This window comes from Hemicordylus capensis, chromosome 2 (genome assembly GCF_027244095.1).
Source record: "Hemicordylus capensis ecotype Gifberg chromosome 2, rHemCap1.1.pri, whole genome shotgun sequence".
Lineage (NCBI taxonomy): Eukaryota > Metazoa > Chordata > Lepidosauria > Squamata > Cordylidae > Hemicordylus > Hemicordylus capensis.
The window spans coordinates 235,501,298-235,526,157 of record NC_069658.1 but is presented as its reverse complement, the minus strand read 5'-3'; the positions used below and the strand labels follow the sequence as shown (position 1 = coordinate 235,526,157).

At 45.6% G+C, this 24,860-nt stretch overlaps 1 protein-coding gene across 1 annotated transcript; it reads left to right on the top strand.

Annotated features, from left to right (window-relative positions):
• The first annotated feature begins 10,544 nt into the window (after nucleotides 1-10,544).
• LOC128343866 (vomeronasal type-2 receptor 26-like) lies at nucleotides 10,545-13,857 on the top strand. The gene is made up of 3 exons (XM_053293301.1): nucleotides 10,545-10,736; nucleotides 11,851-11,977; nucleotides 12,947-13,857. Exons 1-3 carry the CDS (start codon nucleotides 10,545-10,547, stop codon nucleotides 13,855-13,857), a joined length of 1,230 nt encoding a protein of 409 aa, XP_053149276.1.
• The last annotated feature ends 11,003 nt before the right edge of the window (nucleotides 13,858-24,860 follow it).

Genomic DNA, 24,860 nt, shown 5'->3' with positions numbered 1-24,860 from the left:
AAGGTGAGGTGATGCCTGTGCGTTTTGTGGAGTGGGGTGAGATGCCTTCATTTATCTTCCTTGGCACAGGTGCTGCCTGCAGCTATCACCTCCCCTTGCCTCAATAGCAGCCCCTGCAGCAGAAACATCTTCTAGCTCAACACATATGAGCAGTATACATGGCTGTTGTGCTCCTTGCTTTGGACCTGTGACAGATGCATTCATGCTATTGAGAAATGCATGCAAAGATGTAAATGCACAAAGATCATTCCAAGATAATTGGTTACAGTAAGCAACCTGTGTTTCTAAAAAACCCAAACCAAAATATACATATTGTCAGGGGAAACCCATGGAATTAAAGGATCAGGAATCATTTGTGCTGAATGAAGGATGTCAATGTAACACAAACACATTTTGTTTCAGGAGAACTGACATGAGGCACTGGAACATCCTTTCCTTCTTATTCTCCATTCAAGAGATCAATCAGAACCCCAGATTCTTACCCAACACCACCCTGGGCTACAACGTCTATGACAACTATTTCAATGCAAGAAAATCTTCTGATGCCATGGCAGACCTGCTCTCTACTGGGCAAGTGAGTGTTCCAAACTACAGCTGTGGAAGGCAGAAGAATCTCTTGGCTGTTCTCGAAGGGGCTGACTCAGAAAACTCCATCCAGATTTCCGTGATGTCAAGCATGTACAAAATTCCACAGGTAAGGAGAAGCGCGGCACAGGCTCAGTCTAATTCTTCCTTTTAGTGGTTACATCCAGTTTATGGAATAGCCTCCCCAGTGAGCTTCGCCTGGCTTCATCACTTTGTTCTTTTAGATGCCAGGTAACGACCTTTTTGTTCACTCAGGCCTATTAAATTCGGGTTTTCAGATTTGATCTGATTTTTAAAACTAATTTTAAAAGGAGTTTTTAAGCTGCTTTGTATTGTATTTTGAATTTCCCCCCACCTTTTTTGTCTGTTAGGTTTTAATGTGTGATGTGATTTTATGTGTGCAATGTCATCTCTACTCAAGTGGAGTTCTGAGGTTTCCAGAGCAATAATATACCTTTCTGCTTGCTTGGTGAATGTGGGACAAATACACAGCCCACTTGAATATTATTGGGAGGCCCAAGAAGTTGGCGATCCCACAGTTTAGGCTAGCACTTCAGGCTGTCGGATCCCCTGCTCCTCCTCACTGCCATTTATCCCACATGCAAGTCTTGTCATCCTTCATTGCCAGTCTGCCCACTCCTTGTTTCGAAAGATAGTACACAGCTGCATCCACTTGCCAGAGTCTCAGCCCCACTATTTCTTCCTTTTCTTCACTCTCTTTTCCTCCTCTTGTCCTTCCCTCCTCAACTGACACCTCCCAACATTCTCGTCTACCTAGCAGCTGTTGTCCTCCATTCTCGACCCCTCCCCTTCTCCAATGCCCTCAGGAGTATCCTCTATAATAATCAGCTTGAGCGTGATTCTGTGTCCTTTCCGGCCCATGTTTTTCTCGACCGTTCTGGGCATGCGAGAAAGATACGGCCGCCCAGACACGGGCAGCCATGTTGTCTCCCAGGCCGGGCGGAGGAGAAGCGGGGAACGGGGAGGGAAGAGGCGGCAGCGGCGGGCGGCACTCTTGGCGGTGGCACTCTCGGTCCGCCCGCCTGCCTGCCCGCCCGCCTGCCCACCTGCCTGCCCACGGCGGCACTCTTCTAGTGGGGCGCGGGGGCCCACCATCAGCTCGGAGGCGGAGTATGGGCAGTGGCTTGGGTCGCTCGGGGCCAGGGAGGCTGGCGCCTGTTGTCCCGAGTTGGTGCTCCGGTTGTCCCGCCAGCTGCCTGGCGCTGAGGCGGGAGTGAGCGGGTGAGCGTGTGGGACGGGGAGGGGGTCGGTCCGCTGCGCTGCTCCTGCTGCTGCATTGCAGCCTCCCTCGCTCCCACCGTCCGTTCATCCGTCCTTCCTCCTCCCTCCCTTCACGTCTGGCGCACTGCACAATGGTGGCTCCCAGCCCCGGTCCCGGCTCTGGCTCCGGCGGCGGGTCCCAGGCGGCGCACACAGCAGTCAGCAGCATGTGGGGTAAGGAAGCGCCTCGGGAACGCCAACCGGGCCCGGAGCGGCACCCCCCGGTGCAGGCTCTAGGCCGCGCTTCCACCCCCGGCCTTCTCCTTGCACCAGCCGCCCGATTGCGGGGACAAGAGGAAGCACCCTAGCTGGGCAAAGGAGGAGCGAGGTCTCTGTCGAGGAGGATGAGGAAAGGCCTCAGAGCGCACTCCATGGAGCAGGAGGTGGTCCAGTCCAGCTGGGTTCTGTCCCAAGGCAAAACCAGGCAGACCCGCTTCGACCGACCAGCAGCTTTGCAGAATTTGGCTATGAGAGGGGAGGGGGTGTGGTGTTGGGAGACGAGCGGAAGAGCTTCGTGTGTAAAAAGGCAGGAGGTGTTAGAGAGCTAGGCTGAATGTGCTAGGTAGAATATGTAAATACATGAGAAATGCTTAGTGAATGGAAGTATGGGATTATCCCAAGGTGTGTTTGTGTTAAAAAGGGGCAAAGGGCATGAATGTGGGATGTGGTGGAATGCCATTTTCTCAGGTTCTTTGCATACATGGAGAGTAAGTACTTATGAGAAACAAATGTATATTGCCATTACTTAGTTCTGAACATACAGGTGAAACTCGGAAAATTAGAATATCGTGCAAAAGTCCATTAATTTCAGTAATGCAAATTAGAAGGTGAAACTGATATATGAGACAGACGCATTACATGCAAAGCAAGATAAGTCAAGCCATAATTTGTTATAATTGTGATGATCATGGCGTACAGCTCATGAAAACCCCAAATCCACAATCCCAGAAAATTAGAATATTACATGGAACCAAGAAGACAAGGATTGTAGAATAGAACAATATCAGACCTCCGAAAAGTATACAGTGTACTGTGCTTGATTGGCCAGCAAACTCGCCTGACCTGACCCCATAGAGAATCTATGGGGCATTGCCAAGAGAAGGATGAGAGACATGAGACCAAACAATGCAGAAGAGCTGAAGGCCGCTAATGAAGCATCCTCGTCTTCCATAACACCTCATCAGTGCCACAGGCTGATAGCATCCATGCCACGCCGCATTGAGGCAGTAATTGCTGCAAAAGGGGCCCAAACCAAGTACTGAATACATATGCATGCTTATACTTTGCAGAGGTCCGATATTGTACTATTCTTCAATCCTTGTCTTCTTGGTTCCATGTAACATTCTAATTTTCTGGGATTGTGGATTTGGAGTTTTCATGAGCTGTACGCCATGATCATCACAATTATAACAAATTAAGGCTTGACTTATCTCGCTTTGCATGTAATGCGTCTGTCTCATATATCAGTTTCACCTTTTAATTTGCATTACTGAAATTAATGGACTTTTGCACGATATTCTAATTTTCCGAGTTTCACCTGTACCTGTAAGAACTCTCTTTCCAGGTTACCAGTGTACCTGACTCTGGAGAAGCATAGCCAAGCATCTCTTGATTAAGAAAAATATTTTCAAAAATCAAGCCCCATGGCCAGAGGAGGCGGTGGGCCCAGCCGGGTGGAGGAGGTATGGAGGAGGAGGAGACCGGCCCCAAAGGTCTACTTAACTTACTAAGTTACTAAACTTGCACTCCCCCCCACTAGAGCCCGTTATTTAAACGGGCTTAAAAATACTAGTCTTTCATAAATGCTAATGTCAGCATGGGCACCTATGTAGTCAGCAACTTTGGGTTTCTAATTGTGCTGGCTGCAGCACCTTCCCACCTCCACCACCAGGGCCAGCACTTCCATGAGGCAGGTTGAAGTGGTCACCTCAGGTGTGGGTGTGAGGAGGCAGAGGTGCAACTCAGAGAGAACACATTGCTCCTATTCTAATGGAGCTGCACCGGCTGCCAATAGGTTTCCAGACAAAATACAAAGTGCTAGTTCTAACTTATAAAGCCCTAAACGGCTTAGGCCCTGGGTATTTAAGAGAGCACCTTCTTCACTATGAGCCCCACCACCCATTGAGGTCATCTGAGGAGGTCTGTCTCCAGTTACCACCAACTCGTTTGGTGGCTACACAGAGACAGGCCTTCTTGGTTACTGCACCGAGATTGTGGAATGTGCTCCCTGCTGAGATAAGATCCTCCCCATCTCTGGCAATTTTTGAAAAACACCTGAAAGCCCATCTTTTTGCCCAAGTTTTCATAGCTTTTTGAAATTCTTTTAATTTTATGGTTGATTTTAAACGGTTGATTTGTTTTAACTTTTATATGTGTTTTAATTCTCTTATGTTAAGCACCCAGAGAGGAATGTTTGGGCGGTATATAGGTTTGAATAAATAAATGAAAATAAAAAAAATTGGTAATTTTGGAGCCTGGACCTAAAGGCTTTTGGAGGCCCCCTCCCTGGTATTTTAACACATTTTTAACATGACCACACCACCTGGGACAGACTAACAAGGATTGAGATGGGGGCAGGGATTCTGGAGGCCCTGGACTTTGGCCCAGATGTCCAGGGGTAAGAGAGCTTCTGAGAGGAGGGGCACAGAAGGCACCAAGTACTGCCCCCACCACCCTCCACAGATCCACAGTCCACAGATGTGGGGAGCTCATATTATCTTTGGTCTGAAGATAATAAAGGTCATATTATCTTTGGTCTGGACTACCCCTATCCACAGTCCAGCCTCACTTCTTGGCTCTAAAACAAGTATCAAATCTGTCTTACAATCCACATACTCCTGTAGGGTTCTACATCCCTTCCTAGCACAATCTTACCCTCTAGCCACATGCTGAACAGGGACCTCACATGATTTTTACAATCCCATCTGCTGGGCAGCTCTTGCAGTCTGAGAAGAACCTTCCACATCTTTTGTGGTGACTGGAAAAAAGCGATGGATTCTTTTCAGATTGTTAGCCAACAGGTGGTGCTGAGAAAATCTCACAATGCCTCTGCTCAATGTGTGGCCAGAGGATAAGGTCCTGCTTAGAAGGAGCATGGAAGTCTGTGGTATTTTGACTGTAGTAAGATGCTGCTTGGAACTTGAGTGGGAGCTTTGCAAATCTCACATATTATTGTTGCCTTACATACTTGTCTAATATTACTCTCTCTCTCTGCTGCCACACTGCTACTCCAGGAGCAGACAGCACCTCACTCAGTCTCCTGCCACTCTCTTGTTGCCATGCTTGTCTGCTTAATCTTCATGCTACGGAACCAGTGGCAGACAATGAGCAAAGGAAATGGGAGGATGAGCCAGCCAGCCAGTCTCTGGCTGAAGCAGACAAGTGCAGTATTGCTGGCAGGGCAGCAGTGAAAGACTCTGGATGAGTGAATCAGAGTATGCCCAGGAGCAGTGGGGGTGAGGCCCAAAAGGCAAGGTGGCAATTTTCTTTTTTCCTCACGTGTGGACTTTCCCTGAGTCACCTTTCCTCCCTTGGGTCACCTTTCTTTCCTCTCAGCAATAATTAGAGCCAGCATAGTGTAGTGGTTGGAGTGTTGGATTAGGACCAGTTCAAATCTCTGACCAGCTACGAAACCCACTGGGTAACTCTGGGCCAGTTGATATGGAATTGTTTATTCCAGGCCTACTGATAAGTGTATAAGAGTTTGATTCAAAGTTTGGTTAAGACTATTAAACAACACAAAGAGCCATTACTCCTGCTACTCCAGGAGCAGACAGCACCTCACTCAGTCTCATGCCACTCTCTTGTTGCCATGGTTGTCTGCTTAATCTTCATGCTACAGAGCCAGTGGCAGACAATGAGGAAAGGAAATGGGTGGATGAGCCAGCCAGCCAGTCTCTGGCTGAAGCAGACAAGTGCAGTATTGCTGGCAGGGCAGCAGTGAAAGACTCTGGATGAGTGAATCAGAGTATGCCCAGGAGCAATGGGGGTGAGGCCCCAAAGGCAAGGTGGCAATTTTCTTTTTTCCTCAGGTGTCCCCTGATTAAACAACTCTTCAAAAATATTTCACAGTCAGATTATGGAATTGTGTAGGCCATAGATGGCCCACAGGCCATGCATTTGAGACCCCAGCTCTAAAAGGTAAGGGCAGGGATTTCTAACCTCTAGAAATGCCAGCAGCAGTTGTAAACCATCCAGAGACGTACATTTTGGGTGGTATAAAATATGTTAAATAAAATAAATAAAAGTTTCACCACTTGCACTGTCTCATTGGCTATCTCTGTCACTCCATGATGGCTCTGAAAGCACCTCTCTACTTTGTCCCATGTAGGTGAATGCTTGCCCTTCACTCTTTGGGGGTGGGAAGTAAAGTACTACAATTGGAATGCTGTTGTGGTGACTTTCCATTCTTGGCTCTGGGTTGTCTTGTCCCCATAGGAGGAGCACGTGAGCAGAGGAGAAGCCCCCTAAAAGCGTTCTTTCAAAATTTAGGCTTTTCTAGATCACACTGAAAAGTAGTTTGCTAGCTATCAACAATTTTTGGTCAACAGAGATTTGGTCTTTGCCCTGAAAATAAAACAAACCACCCCCCCTTTCCTTCCTAGGTCAGTTATGCTTTTGCTTCTCATGTTCTGAATGATAAATCTCAGTTCCCGTATTTTTACCCGATGGTTCCCAAAGAGGGACACCAGTACCCAGGAATGGTGAAATTGCTCCTGCATTTCAGGTGGGCATGGATCGGACTCATTGCTCCGGACACTGGAAATGGAGAAAACTTCATCAGGACTATGACACCTTTGCTCACTAACAGTGGTATTTGCATTGCTTTCTCACTAAGCATTGAAGGATTGGATACAAACAGTGTGTGGATCCCTTCTAATTTGATCCTCAAGGGGAAACAAGCCAATGTGTTTGTTTACTATGCAGAAACCACTTATTTTTTAGATGGGATATTCATTATACAACAATTAGTTGGAATGCAGATAAATCCCATTGTGGGGAAAGTCTGGATCACAACATCTTTCTGGGACCTCACCATAGAACTGATGTACAGTGATGTCATTTTCAAGCACATTCACGGTATTTTTTCCTTCTTCATCCAGTCAAATAAAAGGACAAAATATAATGATGCTCATTATTATTCATTGTTTTTCCATCCGATGAAGCATTTTTTGGAGAAAGCATTCCAGTGTTTTGAACAAAAGCATGTGTTTATGAAAGGATGGACAAGATGCAGAGAGAACGAGATACTGGAGACCCCACCTCAAGCGATGGTTGAAAATACCTTCTCTCTAGACAGCTACAGAATTTATAACAGTGTGCAGGCTGTGGCATATGCCTTAAATACTGCATATTCATCCAGATCCAAGAGGAGGGTGATGGAGGAGGGAGACTGGTGGAATCTACAAGTAGTTCAACCATGGCAGGTATTCCCTTCCAGATTGCTCCCCCAGAAATTAATCAGCTGTGCACTATCTTTGTCTTGGAACATTTTCAGAATTAGGCCTAGTCATTCTTCTCCTTACCTTGGGAAGGCGCCAAGAACCATACATCAACTCTGATGAAGTGCAGATGAAATGGGACTTCCAGTCTCCTTCTCCTCACACCTTTTGCATGATCTACCACCCCACAGGTCATTAGCTGTCATATCTTAAAAGACTCTCTGGAGAATTGGCATCAAGCCACTTGTCTCTTGATGGCTTAGAGGCCACCTTCTAGGTATTTAGCCTGAATTTGACTTTGTTCAAGAGTCTTTATAATACCCAGCAAGATGTTAGATTTTCCATTTATTTGTCTTTGTTTAGTCCAGATTCCAGTATGTCAACTTTTTCAATATGAGCTCCAATGGCCGAGTTGTCCAGCATGGTCCAAAAATAGGCCAGAGTAACAGTGAGGTGATATTCCTGAGGTAAGCCAAGGAGGGAATCTCTCTTAGGGAGGTTTTCCCCCAAACATGATTTACTCTTGCTTAACTACTCTTAGGGTAGGGGGAAGTTCATGTAAGGGAGGGAATTACAGCAACTCCAACACAATAGCAGCAAGGTTCATTTTATTGAGCCAACTGATTTTTTCATGATTATTCCTGACGATTAGCCCTTAATACATGAGTGTGTCAAAAAAGCTGTGCTTTTGTAGAGTGCTGAAAATGGCAGTGCCAGATAGTCCCGCATGAGGTGGGGGTGTGCACTGGCCCCTCTGCACTGCCCCCTGGCTTCTCGTCTCCTCTTTTGTCACTGCCAGGCAAAGATCAGGGATTTGGGATGTAAATCAGGACTCAGTGACTGGAGAACACTAGCAAGAGCTGCTGGGCTGCGGCCTCCACCTTCTCGGCCTCCTCCCTCCTCCTGCCTCCACGGCTCATCTGGCACAGGCTTCTGCCAGCAAGTGGGTGAATCGGATGTTTTCTCTTGCATGTGAGTGAGAGAAGAAGCAACCTATCCACCCTCTTGCTGGCAAGAGCTGACTGAGAATGGCCATGGGCAGGCGAGGAGGAGGGGGATGGATAGGTTGCTTCTTCTCTCACTCACACGTGAGAGAAAACAACCGATCCATCTACTTGCTGGCAGAAGCAAGGAGGAGGAGCAGGAGGAGGAGGAAGGGGTGGTAAGATTGTGCAGCAATGTGCACAATCTTTGTGCAGCAATGCACAAACCTAGCTCATAAGCTTCATCTCAGTATACACAAGCCCTGATTCTCTGTACATAGTGAGAATCTGAATATGAGTACAGTGACATATTATATTATTTTTTAAAAAAAATTACCTGTAGTCCCTTTGGGGGGTTTCCTAAAGGCTGTGGGGGGTCTGTAAAGGTTCCCCCTCCTCCAGCTGGGCTCTAGGGCCTTGCAGAGACCATTTGAGCATGTGCGGTGGCCTTTTTAAAAAAATATATATATTTAAAAAATGGTCACTGAAAACAAAATGGCTGCCGTACATGCTCAAGTGGCCTCTGCGAGGCCTGGCATGGCCTAGGGCCTCACAGAGGCCATTTGAACATGCATGGTGGCCATTTTGTTTTCAGCAGCCATTTAAAAAAATTAATTTAAAAAATCGCGCCCCCTCAAGTGGCTCCCGGGGCACGTGCCCTGCCTGCCCTACTATAGATACGCCCCTGGTGCCCTTATCATGTTCCTGGGTGCTTTCCAGATTGCATGCCACCACAGTGTCACACATTGTATTCTTTAAGGGTGTTTCCGCACTGCCTGCACTGTCCCTGCGCTTTAAGCAAGATGCCATTCACATTTCCAATGCCTTCTTTGGATTTTGTTGCTGGGTTGTAGCCCTATGAGTCAAATAAAAATAGCTGTATTTTCTGGTTGTAGTTTACAATGGATTTCAACTGCGGTTTGAATTTGGCACACAAAACATTATCACTTACATCACTTTTTGCATTGTAAGACTCGCTATCTGGAAACTACCCTGTAGATAGTTTTGTTTTGACTGTTATTTCAGGAATTCACTTGGGCAAGTGGAACATTGCTGGCACAGTCTGAGCCTCCCTACCTCCTGGACTACTGCTTGGTTAGCAACTCTGTAGCATATCAGTCCCTTATCCAGACTCTGCCTGAGGTAACATGGAGAATGCTAAAAGCTGGACAAGGTGTCAGGATACCTAGTTTGCACTGATAGCACCATCTCTGCAGCACTCCTCTCTGCTGATGATCTCAACTTATTTTTACTCTCTGGGCATTTTCATTGAAGGTCAAACATCATGTATTCAGCTAAATACGAAAACAAAAAGGAATATAACGAAAATTTATATACCGCTCTTCAATCAAATTTCATATATATATATATATATATATATATATATATATATATATATATATATATAAAATAAATAAATACAATCCCCCCTGTCCCCAAAGGACTCACAATCAAAAAAGAAGCATGAGATGGATACCAGCAACAGCCACTGGAGGGGTGCTGGGGATGGATAGGGCCAGTTGCTCTCCACCAACTAAATAAAGAGAATGACCAATTAAAAAAGGTGTCTGCTCAGTTAGCAGGGGAAATGCATGTAGTTTTTAGATAATCACTAAGTAACATCTGTCTCATCAAAAAGAAATGCTCTATTATTTTATGCAGAAAACCCAGAAGTACTAATATGACTTCTCTATGGTCAAAACGAATGTCAAAATGGCATTGATATGTCACACCTCCCCCAGCACATACTCAAAATATACATAATTGAATAGCTGAGTATTTGACGCCTTCTGAAGGAGCCCCGGGGCTGAATCATGAAGTACCTGGCTTCACTATTCCAGATAGTAGGACTGGCCCAGTGCATGGAATTCTCCATTGGTTGGGAAAACAAGTGACCTCTATCAGGGGTTCTAAATCTTTGGTTCCCAGATGATATTGGACTACTACTTCCATGGGAAACAAGAGAAGTAGGATTGCATGATTGTTTGGACTGGAAAGGGGTCTCTGTCCTTCCGCAACAGTCCTGTCACACTACACCATTGGGGCTGCTACCTAACATCGAGGCAGGCCTGCCCCTCACGTTGGACAGTCATTATTACTATGGGAATATCTGGCTCTGTGTCAGGGGAGATTCAAGCTCAAAACTGGCAGAGCTGAGATATCCAAAGTGGTTTCCTATTTTCTAAATGCAAAATGTTTTTCCCCTCCATCATTCTAGCTTTACCCTTATTTAGGAAGCTTCTGGTTTGACAATATGTCCACGGATAACATATATTTGGATAAGAACGGGGACCTGGCAGCTGACTTTGACATTGTGAATTGGGTGGTGTTTCCTAATACATCTGTGGTAAGAGTGAAATTTGGGAGTCTAGAGAGACAGGCATCCCAGGACCTCAAGTTCACCGTTGACCAGGATGCCATTGTGTGGCCTGAGTGGCTTAATCAGGTGAGGAAAAGCATTGGTTGCACTCTGTTTAATGTCTCTTAACCTTGGAGAATGCATTAAGCATCTAAACGATGAATGAGACAAAAAGCTCTGAGTCTGTTTGCTAGTATCTTGTTGGTTTGCAGGATAAAACAGCCGGGAGTAACAATGGAATAAAGGCACAGGATAGTATACTGGGACATGTGCACAAAGATGGCCAGTGAGCAACAGGCATAATTTGTTTAATCATGTCAAGGCCAGATCGCCCAGATCAGTGGCGGAGTAGCAACCAGAGAAGCTGAAGCCTGAAATGTAGCAAGCATGCAGCAAGCATGGTCCTGGTTGCGTCAAGCATTTGGGTCAATACACAGGACAAGAAATGGTCAAGGAAGTTGCCTTATAATGACCCCATCTCTCCCGGCACTGTCAATCTCAGCTGCCTTTGGCCCTCCCAGATCTGAGCCAGAAGGCCTTTTGCAGTTCTGCCGCCTCAATATTGCCTTCAAAAACAGTTCTGGAGTCCCTGAAGTTGTTTTCACAACCAGCTCTGCCTGGGCTAGAGCAGCCCTACCCAGGTAAAGCTGCGCATGAGAACTGCAGGGATCCTGGTGCTCTGCGGCCAGGTAGGCTGAGCTTTTTAGTGGTAGGTAGGATGGCGTGCACCCTTCTCCTTCACCTCTTGGTCATATGGGTAGCTGAGCTGACCGCACGACAGCTCCTTTTGGGCTGCCAGCATCCATTTTAATGATAGAGACCAGGGGCGGGAGCAACCTGGCCTCTAGCATTTCCACAATGCGCCGTGCTGCTCGTGCAGTGCATTGTGGGATTCTCGGAGGCCAGGCTTAATTACCTCAGCCTCCAGATTGCCACAGCACTCACCGTAGCTGCAGTTGTATGGGCTGTTGAGTGGTGTGGCTGGGAGGGAAAGGAAGTAGTGTAGGGGAAGATACCTGTGATCCTGCCTCCCCGCCACCATCCTCATCTCCACAGCTAGCAGTCGTGTGAACACCCTCCTTTTTAGTTAAAGATAGGGCTCAAGCTCTCCTTTGGGTCGTTCACAATCTTATGAGTCATCTCCAGAGAGAGATTACTTCCCTAATACAGTTTGCTTGATGCTCCTTCTCTCTGTGATTAGACCCTGCCTAATTCCCAGTGCTCTGAAAGCTGCCGTCCGGGGTACGTCAAGGTGATTCAGGAAAAAAAGCCGGTGTGCTGCTATGATTGTGCTCCATGCACAGAAGGAACCATCTCCACTCAGGAAGGTACTGAATCCAGACCAGGGCCGAGGGAAGCAGTGTTCCCGTTAACCTCATTTTGTTGCTTGTGTATCTCTGATTGTGAGAAGAGCTTCCTTGTTTCTGCACTCATTAGCCTGTAGGGCTCCCTGCCAGCACTGGGGCTCCTTGCAAGGCCTCACTGGGAGCCAGTGGTGGCTCCCATCAACCCTATGTGCAGCTCCCTGACTCATTGTTTAATTGCCCTGTGCGAAACCTCAGCCAAAAACTCTGTACTACAACAACAACAACAAATATTGATAGACTGCTTTTCAACAAAAGTTTCCAAAGTGATGTACATAGAGAAATATTAAATAAATAAGATGGCTCTCTTTCCCCAAAGGGCTCACAATCTAAAAAGAAACAAAATAGACACCAGCAACAGTCACTGGAGGTACTGTGCTGGGGGTGGACAGGGCCAGTTACTCTCCCCATGCTAAATAAAGAGAATCACCCCGTTAAAAAGGTGCCTCTTTGCCCAGTTAGCAGGGTGCTATACAACTCCCCTGGCACCATGCAGAGGCAATTGTACCCATTGTGTAGTGCTCCACGTTCCGCGGTACTGAGGTGGGCTCCCCATAGCCCTCTTGAGCCCTAACACCATCTTGAAGGTGTGCATGTTGGAGCACTGGGAAGTGTAGCCCTTCCCAGTGGCTCACCCACAGAGCTCTACAGAAAAAGCGCTGGGACGGTCTACACTTCCACACTTACCTTCACAGTCCATACATACCATCTAAGAGGGCACTGGGGCATGACAGGGCTCTGTTTCTCCTGAGGGAAACCTGACTCTAACAGTCTACCATGTGATCAAGTCGCAGCACACTGGTGGTGGGGAGATAGGTGTGCTCACATCTTTAGCATGTGAGGTGGATTGGTCAGTAAACTGATCCCATGACTATTAGGAATCTGAGGAAGGTGTTAATGATCCTGAACTTGCTCTTGTTTCCCCCCCGCCAGATGCAGAGCATTGCAACAAGTGTCCAGATGATCAGTATCCAAACAAGCACCGAGATCAATGTGTTGCCAAGAATATAAATTTCCTATCCTATAAAGAAATGGTGGGGATAAGCCTAGCTTCTTTTGCTCTATTCTTGTCGCTAATCACAGGCTCTGTGTTTGCAATCTTTGCTAAATACATGGAAACTCCACTGGTCAAAGCCAACAACCGGGACCTCTCCTTCATTCTCCTCATCTCCTTCTGGCTTTCCTTCTTGTCCTCCTTTCTGTTCATTGGCCGACCTGGGCAGGTGACCTGCCTTCTCCGACAAACGGCCTTCAGCATCATCTTCTCGGTTGCCCTCTCTTCTGTGTTGGCCAAAACTATCACTGTGGTGGTTGCATTCATGGCGACAAAGCCAGGGAACAGGATGAGGAGATGGGTGGGGAGGAGTTTGGCCAACTCCATTGTCATTTCCTGTTCTGGTGTTCAAATTATCATCTGCATTATTTGGCTGGGAATCTCTCCACCTTTCCCAGACTCTGACATGCACTCGCAGGCTGGACAGATCATCCTGCAGTGTAATGAAGGGTCTATTGCCATGTTTTACAGCGCCCTTGGCTACATGGGCTTCCTGGCTGCCATCTGTTTCACAGTGGCTTTCCTAGCCAGGAAGCTGCCTGGGGCATTTAACGAAGCCAAGTTGATCACCTTCAGCATGTTGGTCTTTTGCAGTGTTTGGGTCTCCTTTGTGCCTGCCTATCTGAGCACGAAGGGCAAATACGTGGTGGCTGTGCAGGTCTTCTCTATCTTGGCCTCCAGTGCTGGGTTACTGGGTTGCATCTTTATTCCCAAATGCTACATTATTGTAGTGAGGCCTGATCTGAATACAAAGGAGCATCTAATGATGAAAGCTCAGGATAGCATCTGAGTGATGGGCAAACCAACTGGCCCAGTGTTGGCTTTAGAATTGGCCTTGGAAAACTAACCAATTATCCACATATTTTAGAAACTAGCAGTTCTCCCTCTCCCCCAGTTGATCCGGCCCCCTGCTCCTCCCCCCCCCACCTTAAGCCACCCCCTGCCATCCGGAATAGTATCAGAGGTGGCAAAAGCTCTTTGCGTAGGCCCACTTGCTGTCCAAATGATTTTCGGGCTCTCTGTGCACGTGCCAACATGTCATTTGGCATAACCTGTCACTGGGGCAGCAGAAGGGCCCACAGAAGGAGCTTTTGCCACCTCAGCCGCCATCCATGCCTCGGTCTCCTGCTGACTCCACCGCCTTCCCTGCCTCGGCCTTAGGTCGTATGTGGCAAGCCCCGGCTCTGCCTTTTCATTGGTCACGGCTGCTGCAGGGTTTGCCACATACAACCTAAGCCTTTATCTATATCCCTATATATCTCTATATCTCTCTCTCTATATATACTTGCTGGGAAGGGTGTAGAGTAGCTGCGCCCCCCACCCCCCCACCCCGGCCCGGCTTGGTTTCTGGCCGGCCCACCCGCTTCTCTTCTCCCCCCTTCTCCACCTCCCCTGCTTTCTGGCTGGGGGGCTGGCTGGATAGCCAGCCCTCCGCCTCCTCCTGCCCACCTGTCAACTCCTGGTAGAGGTCGCCTCCACCCGTGAGCTGACCAGCTGCCACCATATCTTTCTCTCAACGGCTGGTTTCGCTCCCCCGTACCCAATGGACACATTAGCTGATATGTTCTGCAGCATAACGCAGGCAGTTTAGAGTCACCGACACTGCTGCAGGCTCTAAGGAAGAACCAGTGGTCTTGTGCAACAGCCCAGTTTCCAATGCAAGTAGTATTCCTGAGGGGAGGGCATGCTCTTTTAAGTATCTGTGCTTTTGAGCAAGACTGCTGATTCCTCAGGAGCCCACAGCACTGTGGGTGGCTCTGAACCATCCATGTTATGCTGTGGGACATGCTGGCCATCTATGCATATATCTCTCTAAGACGTACCTGTCACTAATCCCACACGTGGTAGGTCTTGCGAGAGTTAGCGAGCAAGCTGCTGGCATTGGGAGAGGAAAGTGGTGCTGGTCCTATACAGGCTTGGAGGCAAGGGGGGAAAGAAAACAGTGGTGGGAGGGAAGAAAACAATGGTGGCGGCAGGCAGGGAATGGAAATGGCGGCAGGGGCAAAGAAAACTGAGCGGGAGGGGCGAAGGAGGGGGGAGAACTAGAGGCGCAGATGCTCTGCACCCACCCAGCTAGTTAATTGTATCATTACTACAAATATTTATATACCACTTTCCAACAAAAAGTTCAACTAATAATATGTTCCTGATGGCTTCATTGGGGTCTGAATACTGCTTCTGAGTCCCGAGGGTCGACTAGCCTTTTTTCCTAGGTGCTTTGGCAGTGGAAACAGCTATTCTTTGTGCTGCAGCAGTGGCAATGGAGATGGCTGAGAGAGCTCTTTCCTCTCCTCCCCCTCACTCCCATCCTTTCCCTCTCCTCTCCTCCCTCCTCCTCCCATCATCCCTCGGGTCTCCCCGGTCCTAGTCCAGCACTCTAACCACTATACCATGCTGGCTCTCGCAGCAGATTCCTTTCTGCCCCAAATCTGCCCCAAGGACACTCCAACATTGACAATTCCTAAGAAAGCAGCTCTTAGGCCAATTCCATGGGAGTCTGGGTGGTGGCAGGCACCCTTGGGGCACTTCCTCCCAACCCATTGTTTTGCCCCAGCAGACCCCTTTCTGCCCCAAATCTGCCCCAAATCTGCCCCATATCTGCCCAAAGACACTCTAGCTTTCACATTCCTCAAGAAAGCAGCCCTTAAGCCAATTCTCTGGGAGTCTGGGTGGTGGCAGCCACTCCTTGGGACACTTCCACCCAACCCACTGTTCTGCCCCAGCAGACCCCTTTGTGCCCCAAAGACACTCCACACTACACAGTGTGGTGTAGTGGTTAGAGTGCTGGACTAGGACCGGGGAGACCCGAGTTCAAATCCCCATTCAGCCATGATACTTGCTGGGTGACTCTGGGCCAGTCACTTCTCTCTTGGCCTAGCCAACTTCACAGGGTCGTTGTGAGGAGAAACATAAGTATGTAGTACACTGCTCTGGGCTCATTGGAGGAAGAGCAGGATATAAAATGTTTTTTTTTAAAAAATTCCTAAGAAAGCAGCCAATTCCATGGCCTCTGGCTGGTGGCAGGCACCCCTTGGGGCACTTCCACCCAAGCCACTGCTCTGCCCCAGCAGACCCCTTTCTGCCCTAAAGACACTTCAACTTTCACAATTGCTAAGAAAGCAGCCCTTAGGCCAATTCCATGGGAGTCTGGGTGGTGGCCGGCAATTAGAGAACTTAGTTATGTGGAATTACATAGCAACTGGGCAGGAGCTGAAGTATGGAATTGATGGGGTCTTCAAACTAAATAAGAAGGTTTTTCAAGATCTCTCCAGGAAATTGAGTGGAACACCCAAACTGACATTTCATATTAAATATTATATTTGTGGGGCTGCTCCTTTGAATCCATTGGCCTCGAACATCTGGTAGCCCCACTTGTAAGTGTAGAAACTGAATACCTGCTTGGAATTAAGATCATCAGAGCTCAGAAATTAAAATAGTACTGCGTGCACTCTGAGCTGGTCCAATTGTAAAAGAAGAGCTACTTCCCAGTGTGTTAATAATAACCCAGCAGCAAGTGTATGCTTTTTGCTTTCACCAAGCATAATTGCAGGTGCCTTCCATATACCTTGAAAGAGACTTGAAGAGTGGTGTCCTTGCTGGCATTTTGTTAATTTGTTTTGTTTTCTGCAAGGGTTTAGATATTTTAAATGCAAACAGGACAGGGCATGTGGAATCTTAATCATTACACACAAAATAATAAAGAGGGAGAAAACAGGAGGGGGGCAGGAGGAAAGGAAGTCTTGCAATCTCAGCAGCCCAGACAGAGTTGACAATGGATTGGCTGCTCTCAACTCAATTTAATCATTTCATTCTCAGCACACAATTGCATCACAATACAGTGCATTTCTCTTAACTAAACCACCCAAGGGAATGTCATTGTCTTCATTTGTCCCTTTTTGCATATCTTATCTTCTGCTATGCTAATCCTTCTGACAAACAATCAGTCAGTTGCTGGTGGAGAGACAAAAAGGACAATTTGCAATGCTGAAATGGAGCTCCGAAGCGTTTTCCGAAGTAAACAAAATTTGGATGAGAGAGGAGGTCATTTTGGTTTCTAAAGGAAAATTATTGGCGGTCTAATTTTGGTTTCTATTTGTAGACAAATCATCTGAAATTGCCATTTTCGGGCACAAATTGATTTGTGCCCGAATCAAAATGCACAAGCCTAGGCTTTACTTCCCTACTGTTTATTATTGCTTTTTATTACTCTTTTTTAGGGCTCCAAATGTTAAAATGAATAAACTGTGGTTGTGGGAAGCCCAGAATAAACTGTGATTGTTGGAAGCTCTAAACAATCTAGGAACTTGCGCCCTTCAGAAACCACTTTCTCTCACACATACTCATTCACGACTTTATCCTCCATTGATCATTCCTACCAGGCTTGCTCTGTTAGGGCTCCCAATCGTTGGAGTGCCTCCTTAAGAAAGATTAGATTAATTAACTTCTTGAGAAAATGATCAAGCCATGTATAATAAATAACCCATATGATGATTTTTCGATACCTATTTTCTCTCCTCACATTTGCTCCTGTATTACAAAGTCTTAAAGTGTTGAGGCTAAACTTGTTTTTAAAACTTGTTTTAAAAACTGGAAGAAACTGGAGCGCATGCCCAGAACGTCCGAGAAAGATACGGCCGCAGAGATACTGTGGCCATGTTGGAGAGCGGCGTTCGAGGAATGGGCTACGGGGAGGGCAGAGGTGGCAGTGGGGGGACTGGGAGGGCAGAGGCGGCTACGAGGGGACTGGGAGGGCAGAGGGGCAGCGGGGGTCTGGTTCATCATCATTGAGGCGTTGGGGGTCCGCAGGGAGGGGAGAAATGGCCGTGGGGAGGGGAAGGGAGAAACGGCGGCAGGTCTGGCCCGCCCGCTGAAAAGAACAGAGGCGGAGGCTGCGGGTCCGGCGGGTTGGCAGGCGGCACTCTTGGCGGCGGTGGCGGAACTCTCCGCCCGCCCAGAAGGCCAAAGGCGGCGACGGTGTGCGGCATTCGCGGCGGCGGCGGAACTTTCCGCCCGGCTAGGAGGCCAGAGGCGGCAGCGGGTCCGGCAGAGGCAGCGGCGGCACAGATCGGTTGAGTGCGGATACTAGTGCCCGTTATTTTAACGGGCTGAAAAATACTAGTTTAACATAATGAGACAAAGACAAAGATGTTTTTCGAAGCCTGTGAAAAAAGCTTCTTTAAGTTCATGTAAAAATGCTACTAATACTTCCCCTTCTCATAAGGATGATCTCCTGCAGGATAAAGGTTTAATGGAAGATACTTATTTGAAAATGTCTGTTTTCACCACAGAAACTCTATTATATTTATTGCAACATTTATCTGCTATCTTAGCAAAACTAGATATTATCACGACGGATGTTAATAAACTTCTTTCGTCTAATGCCAATGACAAAATGGATAATAAACCTTTGTTGGCAACTGACCAAGGTACACAGACCTGCTTACAATCATCATATTCAAGACTGTAATCTGTTTCAACTCCACCTTCCTGTCTATACTCGAGAGGAAAGTCTTCAGCACATGTATCTAATGTTTACCGACCTAGGCAAAATTTCATAACAATTTTTCAGAACAACCTAAATTTTTGGCACTGGGATTCCAAAAACAGTATTAAAAAGTCTCTTGCTCACCTTCTAAATTTTCAACCGAATGCTGTGTATTTAAAATTCTACATCAAGCAACCGGCACGTGAGTCTTCTGTTTTAATTTTGAAGCTTTTCTTTGAAAATGCTTTAATTTGTATTTTGCTTCTGAGTATGCGGCATTTTTTTAGCTGACTTGGATATTTTTCCTAGAAGAGTCTTTACAGAATCCTTGGATTCAGATCTGGAGAACAGCCATTCCTTACCTTTGAGGGAGTTGAGCAAATCCCGAAGAACCAAATCTAAGCCTCATGTAGGGAGAACTAACATAACTCCTAAATTACTTGAGAAACAAACTCAGACTACATTTACTTTCCAAGAGACATTGTCAGCCAGAAATCCTGATGTCAGCTAGTAGTCACTATTTCTCAGTTAGAAGTATCTACCAATACATCAACATCTGACATCTACCATATTCCAGGAATAATTGAAACCAACAATTTCCCCCGATAATGGGAATATCAGAAAGGACAGTAGTTTAAATAGTTCTCTGAAAGTTAAAGTCCCGGAATCTCCGCCAAGTTTGCTCTCTTCATTGACAATTAATGATCCTGAGTGGCTTCCATTTCTTCAATCAGTTTCTCAACTAAGTTTGGAGAAGGAGATTGACTCTTTAAATTTGATGCAGCCCCATATAGATCGATCCTTTTGGTCAACTTTGGCTCTTTTCAAGCCTGTAGAGATGTTGAATCTCCCGGAGCATCAGCATATATCTGAAACAAAAGAGAGGATGCAGTCTTCAATTATGAACTTAGTCGAAATAGACATGGATGGCTCTTCTTAAACGATAACACCCAATATCTATTTTTAATCTGCTGGAATGTGAGGGGGTAGTGTGCAAAAACTATGGATACTGATTTTTAAAAATTCATTGTCTCCTTTGATTTAATTCTTTTACAGGAAACGTAGATGGTTAATGATTTTGATCTTCCGAATTTTAATTCATTTATGAACCCAGCCATACTGAGTGAAAGAGGTGGCAGACCTCATGGGGGCCTAGCTTTGTTTTCTCCGAATTGGGCCTTATCTGTGTTGATAACTTTTGATAAGATAAAGTTAATATACGTTAATCTTTATCTCCCTTCTTATACACAAGAAGTCAGGGTTAAAGCTGAGTGGGAAGAGGTAGAGGTATGCTTACGAAATTTAACCTCACAATATCCTACTGCAGGTGGTGTAGGTGGTTGCAGGTGATTGTAATGCAAGATAGGGCAAGAATAATTTTTCCTTATATACTAAATTCTCGTTCTGGCCACTGGAAACTGACAATAGTGATGATTTACTTGAACGCGCTTCTCTAGATGTGACTGGTAATTTTGCCGGTTACTGTCTAGATCAGACAGCTAATAGTTTGGACCAAATTATTCTTAATGGAGCGGTTAAGGGAGATTTCCAAGGTTAATACATCTTCTGCTCTGGTTTTATATTTTCTGCCATAGTCTATTTGATGGTCTCACATGAGCTGGTTAGTAGCGTAAGGGATTTCCATATACTGACCAGATCAGAAAGCAATCATTCCCCCCTTCTTTCAGTAGTAAGGCCTGTTGATTCTTCAAAGGAATCTCCCGTACTAAGTTCCTTAAATTTAGAAAGTTTTAAGCCAAAGTGGACTTTAGCTATTGAAAAAATAATTACAAATTGGCTAATGTTAGAAGTAGGTCAGGGCTTGCGTTCTAATATAATGGAGAAAACGGGGGATTTCCCCATTCTTAAAGAATATGAGCAATATATTATGCACTTGAAATCCTTGATAGTGGAGTATGCATGCCATAATCCGCAGTCCAAACTTAGTCATAATAAAAAGTGGTTTGACCAAGAATGTGTTCAGGCCAAGAGGATTGTAGTAATGACTTTAAATTCATTTAGAGAAAATCCAGCCTTAACTAAAAAGATGGATTTAATTCAAAGGAAAAGATATTATAAGGCTCTTTTGAAGCGTAAACAATGAGCTGCCATCAAAGAACGATGGAAAGCTATCACACTAGCTTCCAAGAACAAAGACTCTTCTCAACTTTGGAAATTAGTTTCTTCTTCGAATGGTTGTTCTTATCTTGAAACAATCATTTCAATTTCATCGGATACTTGGGAGTCTTATTATTCTATTTTTAGCAGACAGACTCCACCATATCTCCTGGAGCTAAATCCACCTACTCTTCCGCAAAGACACCCAGTTTCAGTCACTGAAGTCAAAGAGCTAATTTTACAGTTCAAAGCGGGAAAATCTCCAGGCAGTGACCATCTTCCTCCAGATCTTCTAATGAGCCAAATTGACTGGTGGGCGCCGCTTCTGGCCTCTCTTTTTAAATATATAGACCAATCAGAGCAAATACCTAGAGACTGGGGTCTCACAATAATAACTCCTTTGTATAAGAAAGGATCCAGAGAGAATCTGGTGAATTATAGAACTATAAGTCTATTAAACGTTATTAGTAAATTATATGCGAAACACCTTTTTATGAAATTATGTCATTGGCTTTATCGGGAGGCGTTATTGGAAGAAGAACAGGAAGGATTTAGAAATCATCGTTCAGCTATGGACCATTGTTTTATATTACACTATCTGATAGATAAACATGTATGCCAATTGAAGTCTCCTTTATATGCTGCCTTTGTTGATTTTAAGATGGCATTTGACTCGATCTCCAGAGATTTACTCTGGGCAAAATTATTATTTCTTTCAATAGACTTCTCTTGTTAATTTATAAATTATATCAAAACTCTCCTGTTTAAGTGAGACTTAACTCAAGTGTCCATCTTTCTAAAGTAATCCAATCATCGGAAGGAGTAAGACAGGGGTGTGTCCCCCCCCCCTTTATTAATGTATGCCGATGACGCTGAAATTCTTATACAGTCGAGAGTTGGCCTAAACAGACCAAATATAAATATCTCGGTGTGACTTTCTGTTATAATGGCTCCTTATCTTCACATGTTAAGATGACCGCTAATTCTGCTAAGCGGTCCTCATCTGCTATTTTGAGATTTTTTTGCTCGCAGAGTGGTTTTCATATACCAGCTGCCATCAAATTATTTGTAGTGTAACCAATTGCACAGATGTTGTGTTGGGCTCAATTAGGCCCGTTTAAAGTTTGTATGATCCTTGAAAGGATTCAAATGTCCTTTCTAAGATCTTTATTTGGTGCATCTAGTAGTACACCTAATTCAGTGACTCATCAAGAAGCAGGTCTAATTAAAATGGAAGCAAGGTTCTGGATGTCAGCTATTAATTACTGGCTAAAAATTCACCTTAATCCAATGGGACTTATATTTATGTTCCTATCAATTGATTCGCAACCTATATGGTCGCTTACCATTCTGGAGAAACTTACCTCCATGGGCTTAAATTCTCTTGCTCTACTAGAGTTAGGATTTGTTGGTGCGAAGAAGGCAATACATCGAAGAATTGAAGATATTGAACTGCAAGCTGAAAGGGCTCTTTTGCCTCATTATTATTCACGCTGAAAACGAGAGAAGGGTTCCCCCCGGCTTGTTATTTTTATTCTATATCCGTAAATAAATATATGTGGGCCTTTTTGAGAGTGCGCTTCAATGTAATTCCTTCAGCTCTTTTAGTAGGGAGATATCAGCACCTCCCTGTTCAAGATAGAAAATGCCCTTGTGGTGATATAGAAACTAGAGATCATACTTTGCTCCACTGTAAGCTCTATCATGAGGTTAGACAACGATTGATTTCCCCGTTGATACACAGCGGGTGGGGTGGGGGGTCATCTGATGAGCATCTTGTACAATTTCTTTTGTTGGATTTGAATAAAAGAACAGCCCTGCTGTTTAGGCCCAAAGCCCATCTAGTCCAGCATCCTGTTCCACACAATGGGCCAGCAGATGCCGCTGGAAGCCACAGGCAGGAGTTGAGGGCATGCCCTCTCTCCTGCTGTTACTCCCCTGCAACTGGGCATCCTGCCTTTGAGGCTGGAGGTGGCCCACAGCCCTCCGACTAGTAGCCAATGACAGACCTCTCCTCCATGAAGTTATCCCAACTCTTCTTAAAGCCATCCAAGTTGTTGGCTGTCACCACATCTTGGGTCAGAGAATTCCACAAGTGGATAATGCGTTGTGTGAAAAAGTACTTCCATTTATTGGTCCTAGGTTTCCCGGCAATCAATTTCATGGGATGACCCACTTTCTCCACACCATGCATGATTTTATAGACCTCTATCATGTCTCCCCGCAGTCATCTTTTTCTAAACTTAAATTTAGGCTTGTGCATTTTGATTCAGGTACAAAACATTTTGTGCCTGAAAATGGCAATTTTGGAGGTTTTGTAACCAAAATGAAATCAAGAATTAAAAAACAGATTTTTGTTTCCAAATCGAAATGACTGTGTTTTGTACAGAATGCTTTGTTCTTCAGAAAAGCATTGCAATTGAAACTGACTTCTCTGACTCTCTCCACTCCAGCTGAGTCACACAGTGATTAGCAGAATATAAGATATGCAAAAAGCTGGCAGACCTTCCCTGTTGAGCAGGAATGGTTTAGTTGTATTCAGTGTGATTGAAATGCAAACTGTCCTTGCAAAGGGATTTGGAAGACAGCATTTTGAGACAGAAATACCCAAATATCTTTGTGAGCTCAATGCAATTTCAAAGCTCTTGCTAATAGCCATGGTATAAGTTGTGTGGAGAAGCTCTTCCTGAAGCTAGTTAAGAGAGTTCTGGAATTACACAGGTTTTTCTTTCCAAAGGTTTAGAAAGAATCTCTTGATTTGTTCAGGGGTCTTTTGAAGAGCTATTTTGTTTTTCTTCTGATTTTTATGAGTTATAGTTGTCTTTAAGTTTTGTTGCCCAAATTGGGCAGTCTAATGTAATTTAGGCCACAATGTAATTTGGTGGGGCATGATGTCTAAGCAAGTGATTCACAACTTTTGCCGTTGCAGGGACAGGTCGTCCACATGGGACTACAGGAGACAAAAGGAGGAGGGAAAATACCCCTGTCAATCTATTGACATCCCCAGGAATCTTAGTTGCTTCTCTCTTTCTTGTAACCATGATCCATGGTTTTGCACTTTCTTAAATGCAGTGATGATAAATCTCACCAATTCTGAACAGTAGGCTGATTTGTTTGGGCTACTGCTCACTCCACTTCAGTTAAATGAACATTTGAAGCTGTTCCATAGTACCAAGGCAGTTCATTGTTCTATCTTGCTATCTCAAGTGACCCGTGGTCACTGTTCCATGGGGAGGGAGTGTTCTTTTGGAAAGATTGCTTGAATCCACACATGGGTTGTGCTGCTGTGCTAGTGCCACAGGGACAGGCTCATACCAGCTGCAAAATTCTCAAATAACTGTGCCCAATAATTAAGTGTTGTTGTTGTTCATCATTCTCTTCACTCTTTCAACTTGTTTATGTGGGGCTTCAGGGGCAAAACAGTGGTTTGGGTGGCAGTGCCCCAAGGGGTGGTGCACCCAGATTCCAAATAGGGCAAAGGGCTGATTGCTTAGGAATTTTTGAGGTTTACATGTCTTTAAGATTCTTCCCCATAGGGAATAATGCAGGTTTCAGCAGCCCCATAATTCCATTTGGGGGGCACTGGGGTGCCCCAAAGTGAGTGAGGTGCACCCCACCCCCATGAGTTAGCCACCCATGGGGTTGGTTGGCACCCTATGTGCTCTACACCACCACTTGCTCTGGGACACCCCGGTGCCACCCCCCAGGGCACTTATGGGGTGGCTGAAACCTCCATCATTCCCTATGGGGAAGAACTTTAAAGACACGTAAACTCCATTAAATCTCTTAAAACCAGCCCTCTGCCCAATTCCTTTGAAATAATTCTGGCAGTTTCCTTGCCCCCACTGGACACTATCACCCACCCTACTTCACTCGGGGCCACCCCTCCCCCCCACGGTGAAGCTAAACTTTAACCAAAACCTCCATTATTCCCTTTGGGGAAAATCCCTTTGGGGAAAACCTTAAACTTCAAAAATTCTCTAAAAAATCAGCCCTTTGCCCAATTCTTCTGAAATTTGGGTGGTAGCTTCCACCCATTGGGCTCTACCAACCCCACCCACTAGTTTTGCCCTGGGGTAATTTTTTAAAAGTCAAAACATTTCAGATTTGGATTTTTCAATTTCAAAAAAAAACACACAACAAAATTAGGGTGTTTCGGATTGGCTGATTTCGAACAAAGAACAAAATGG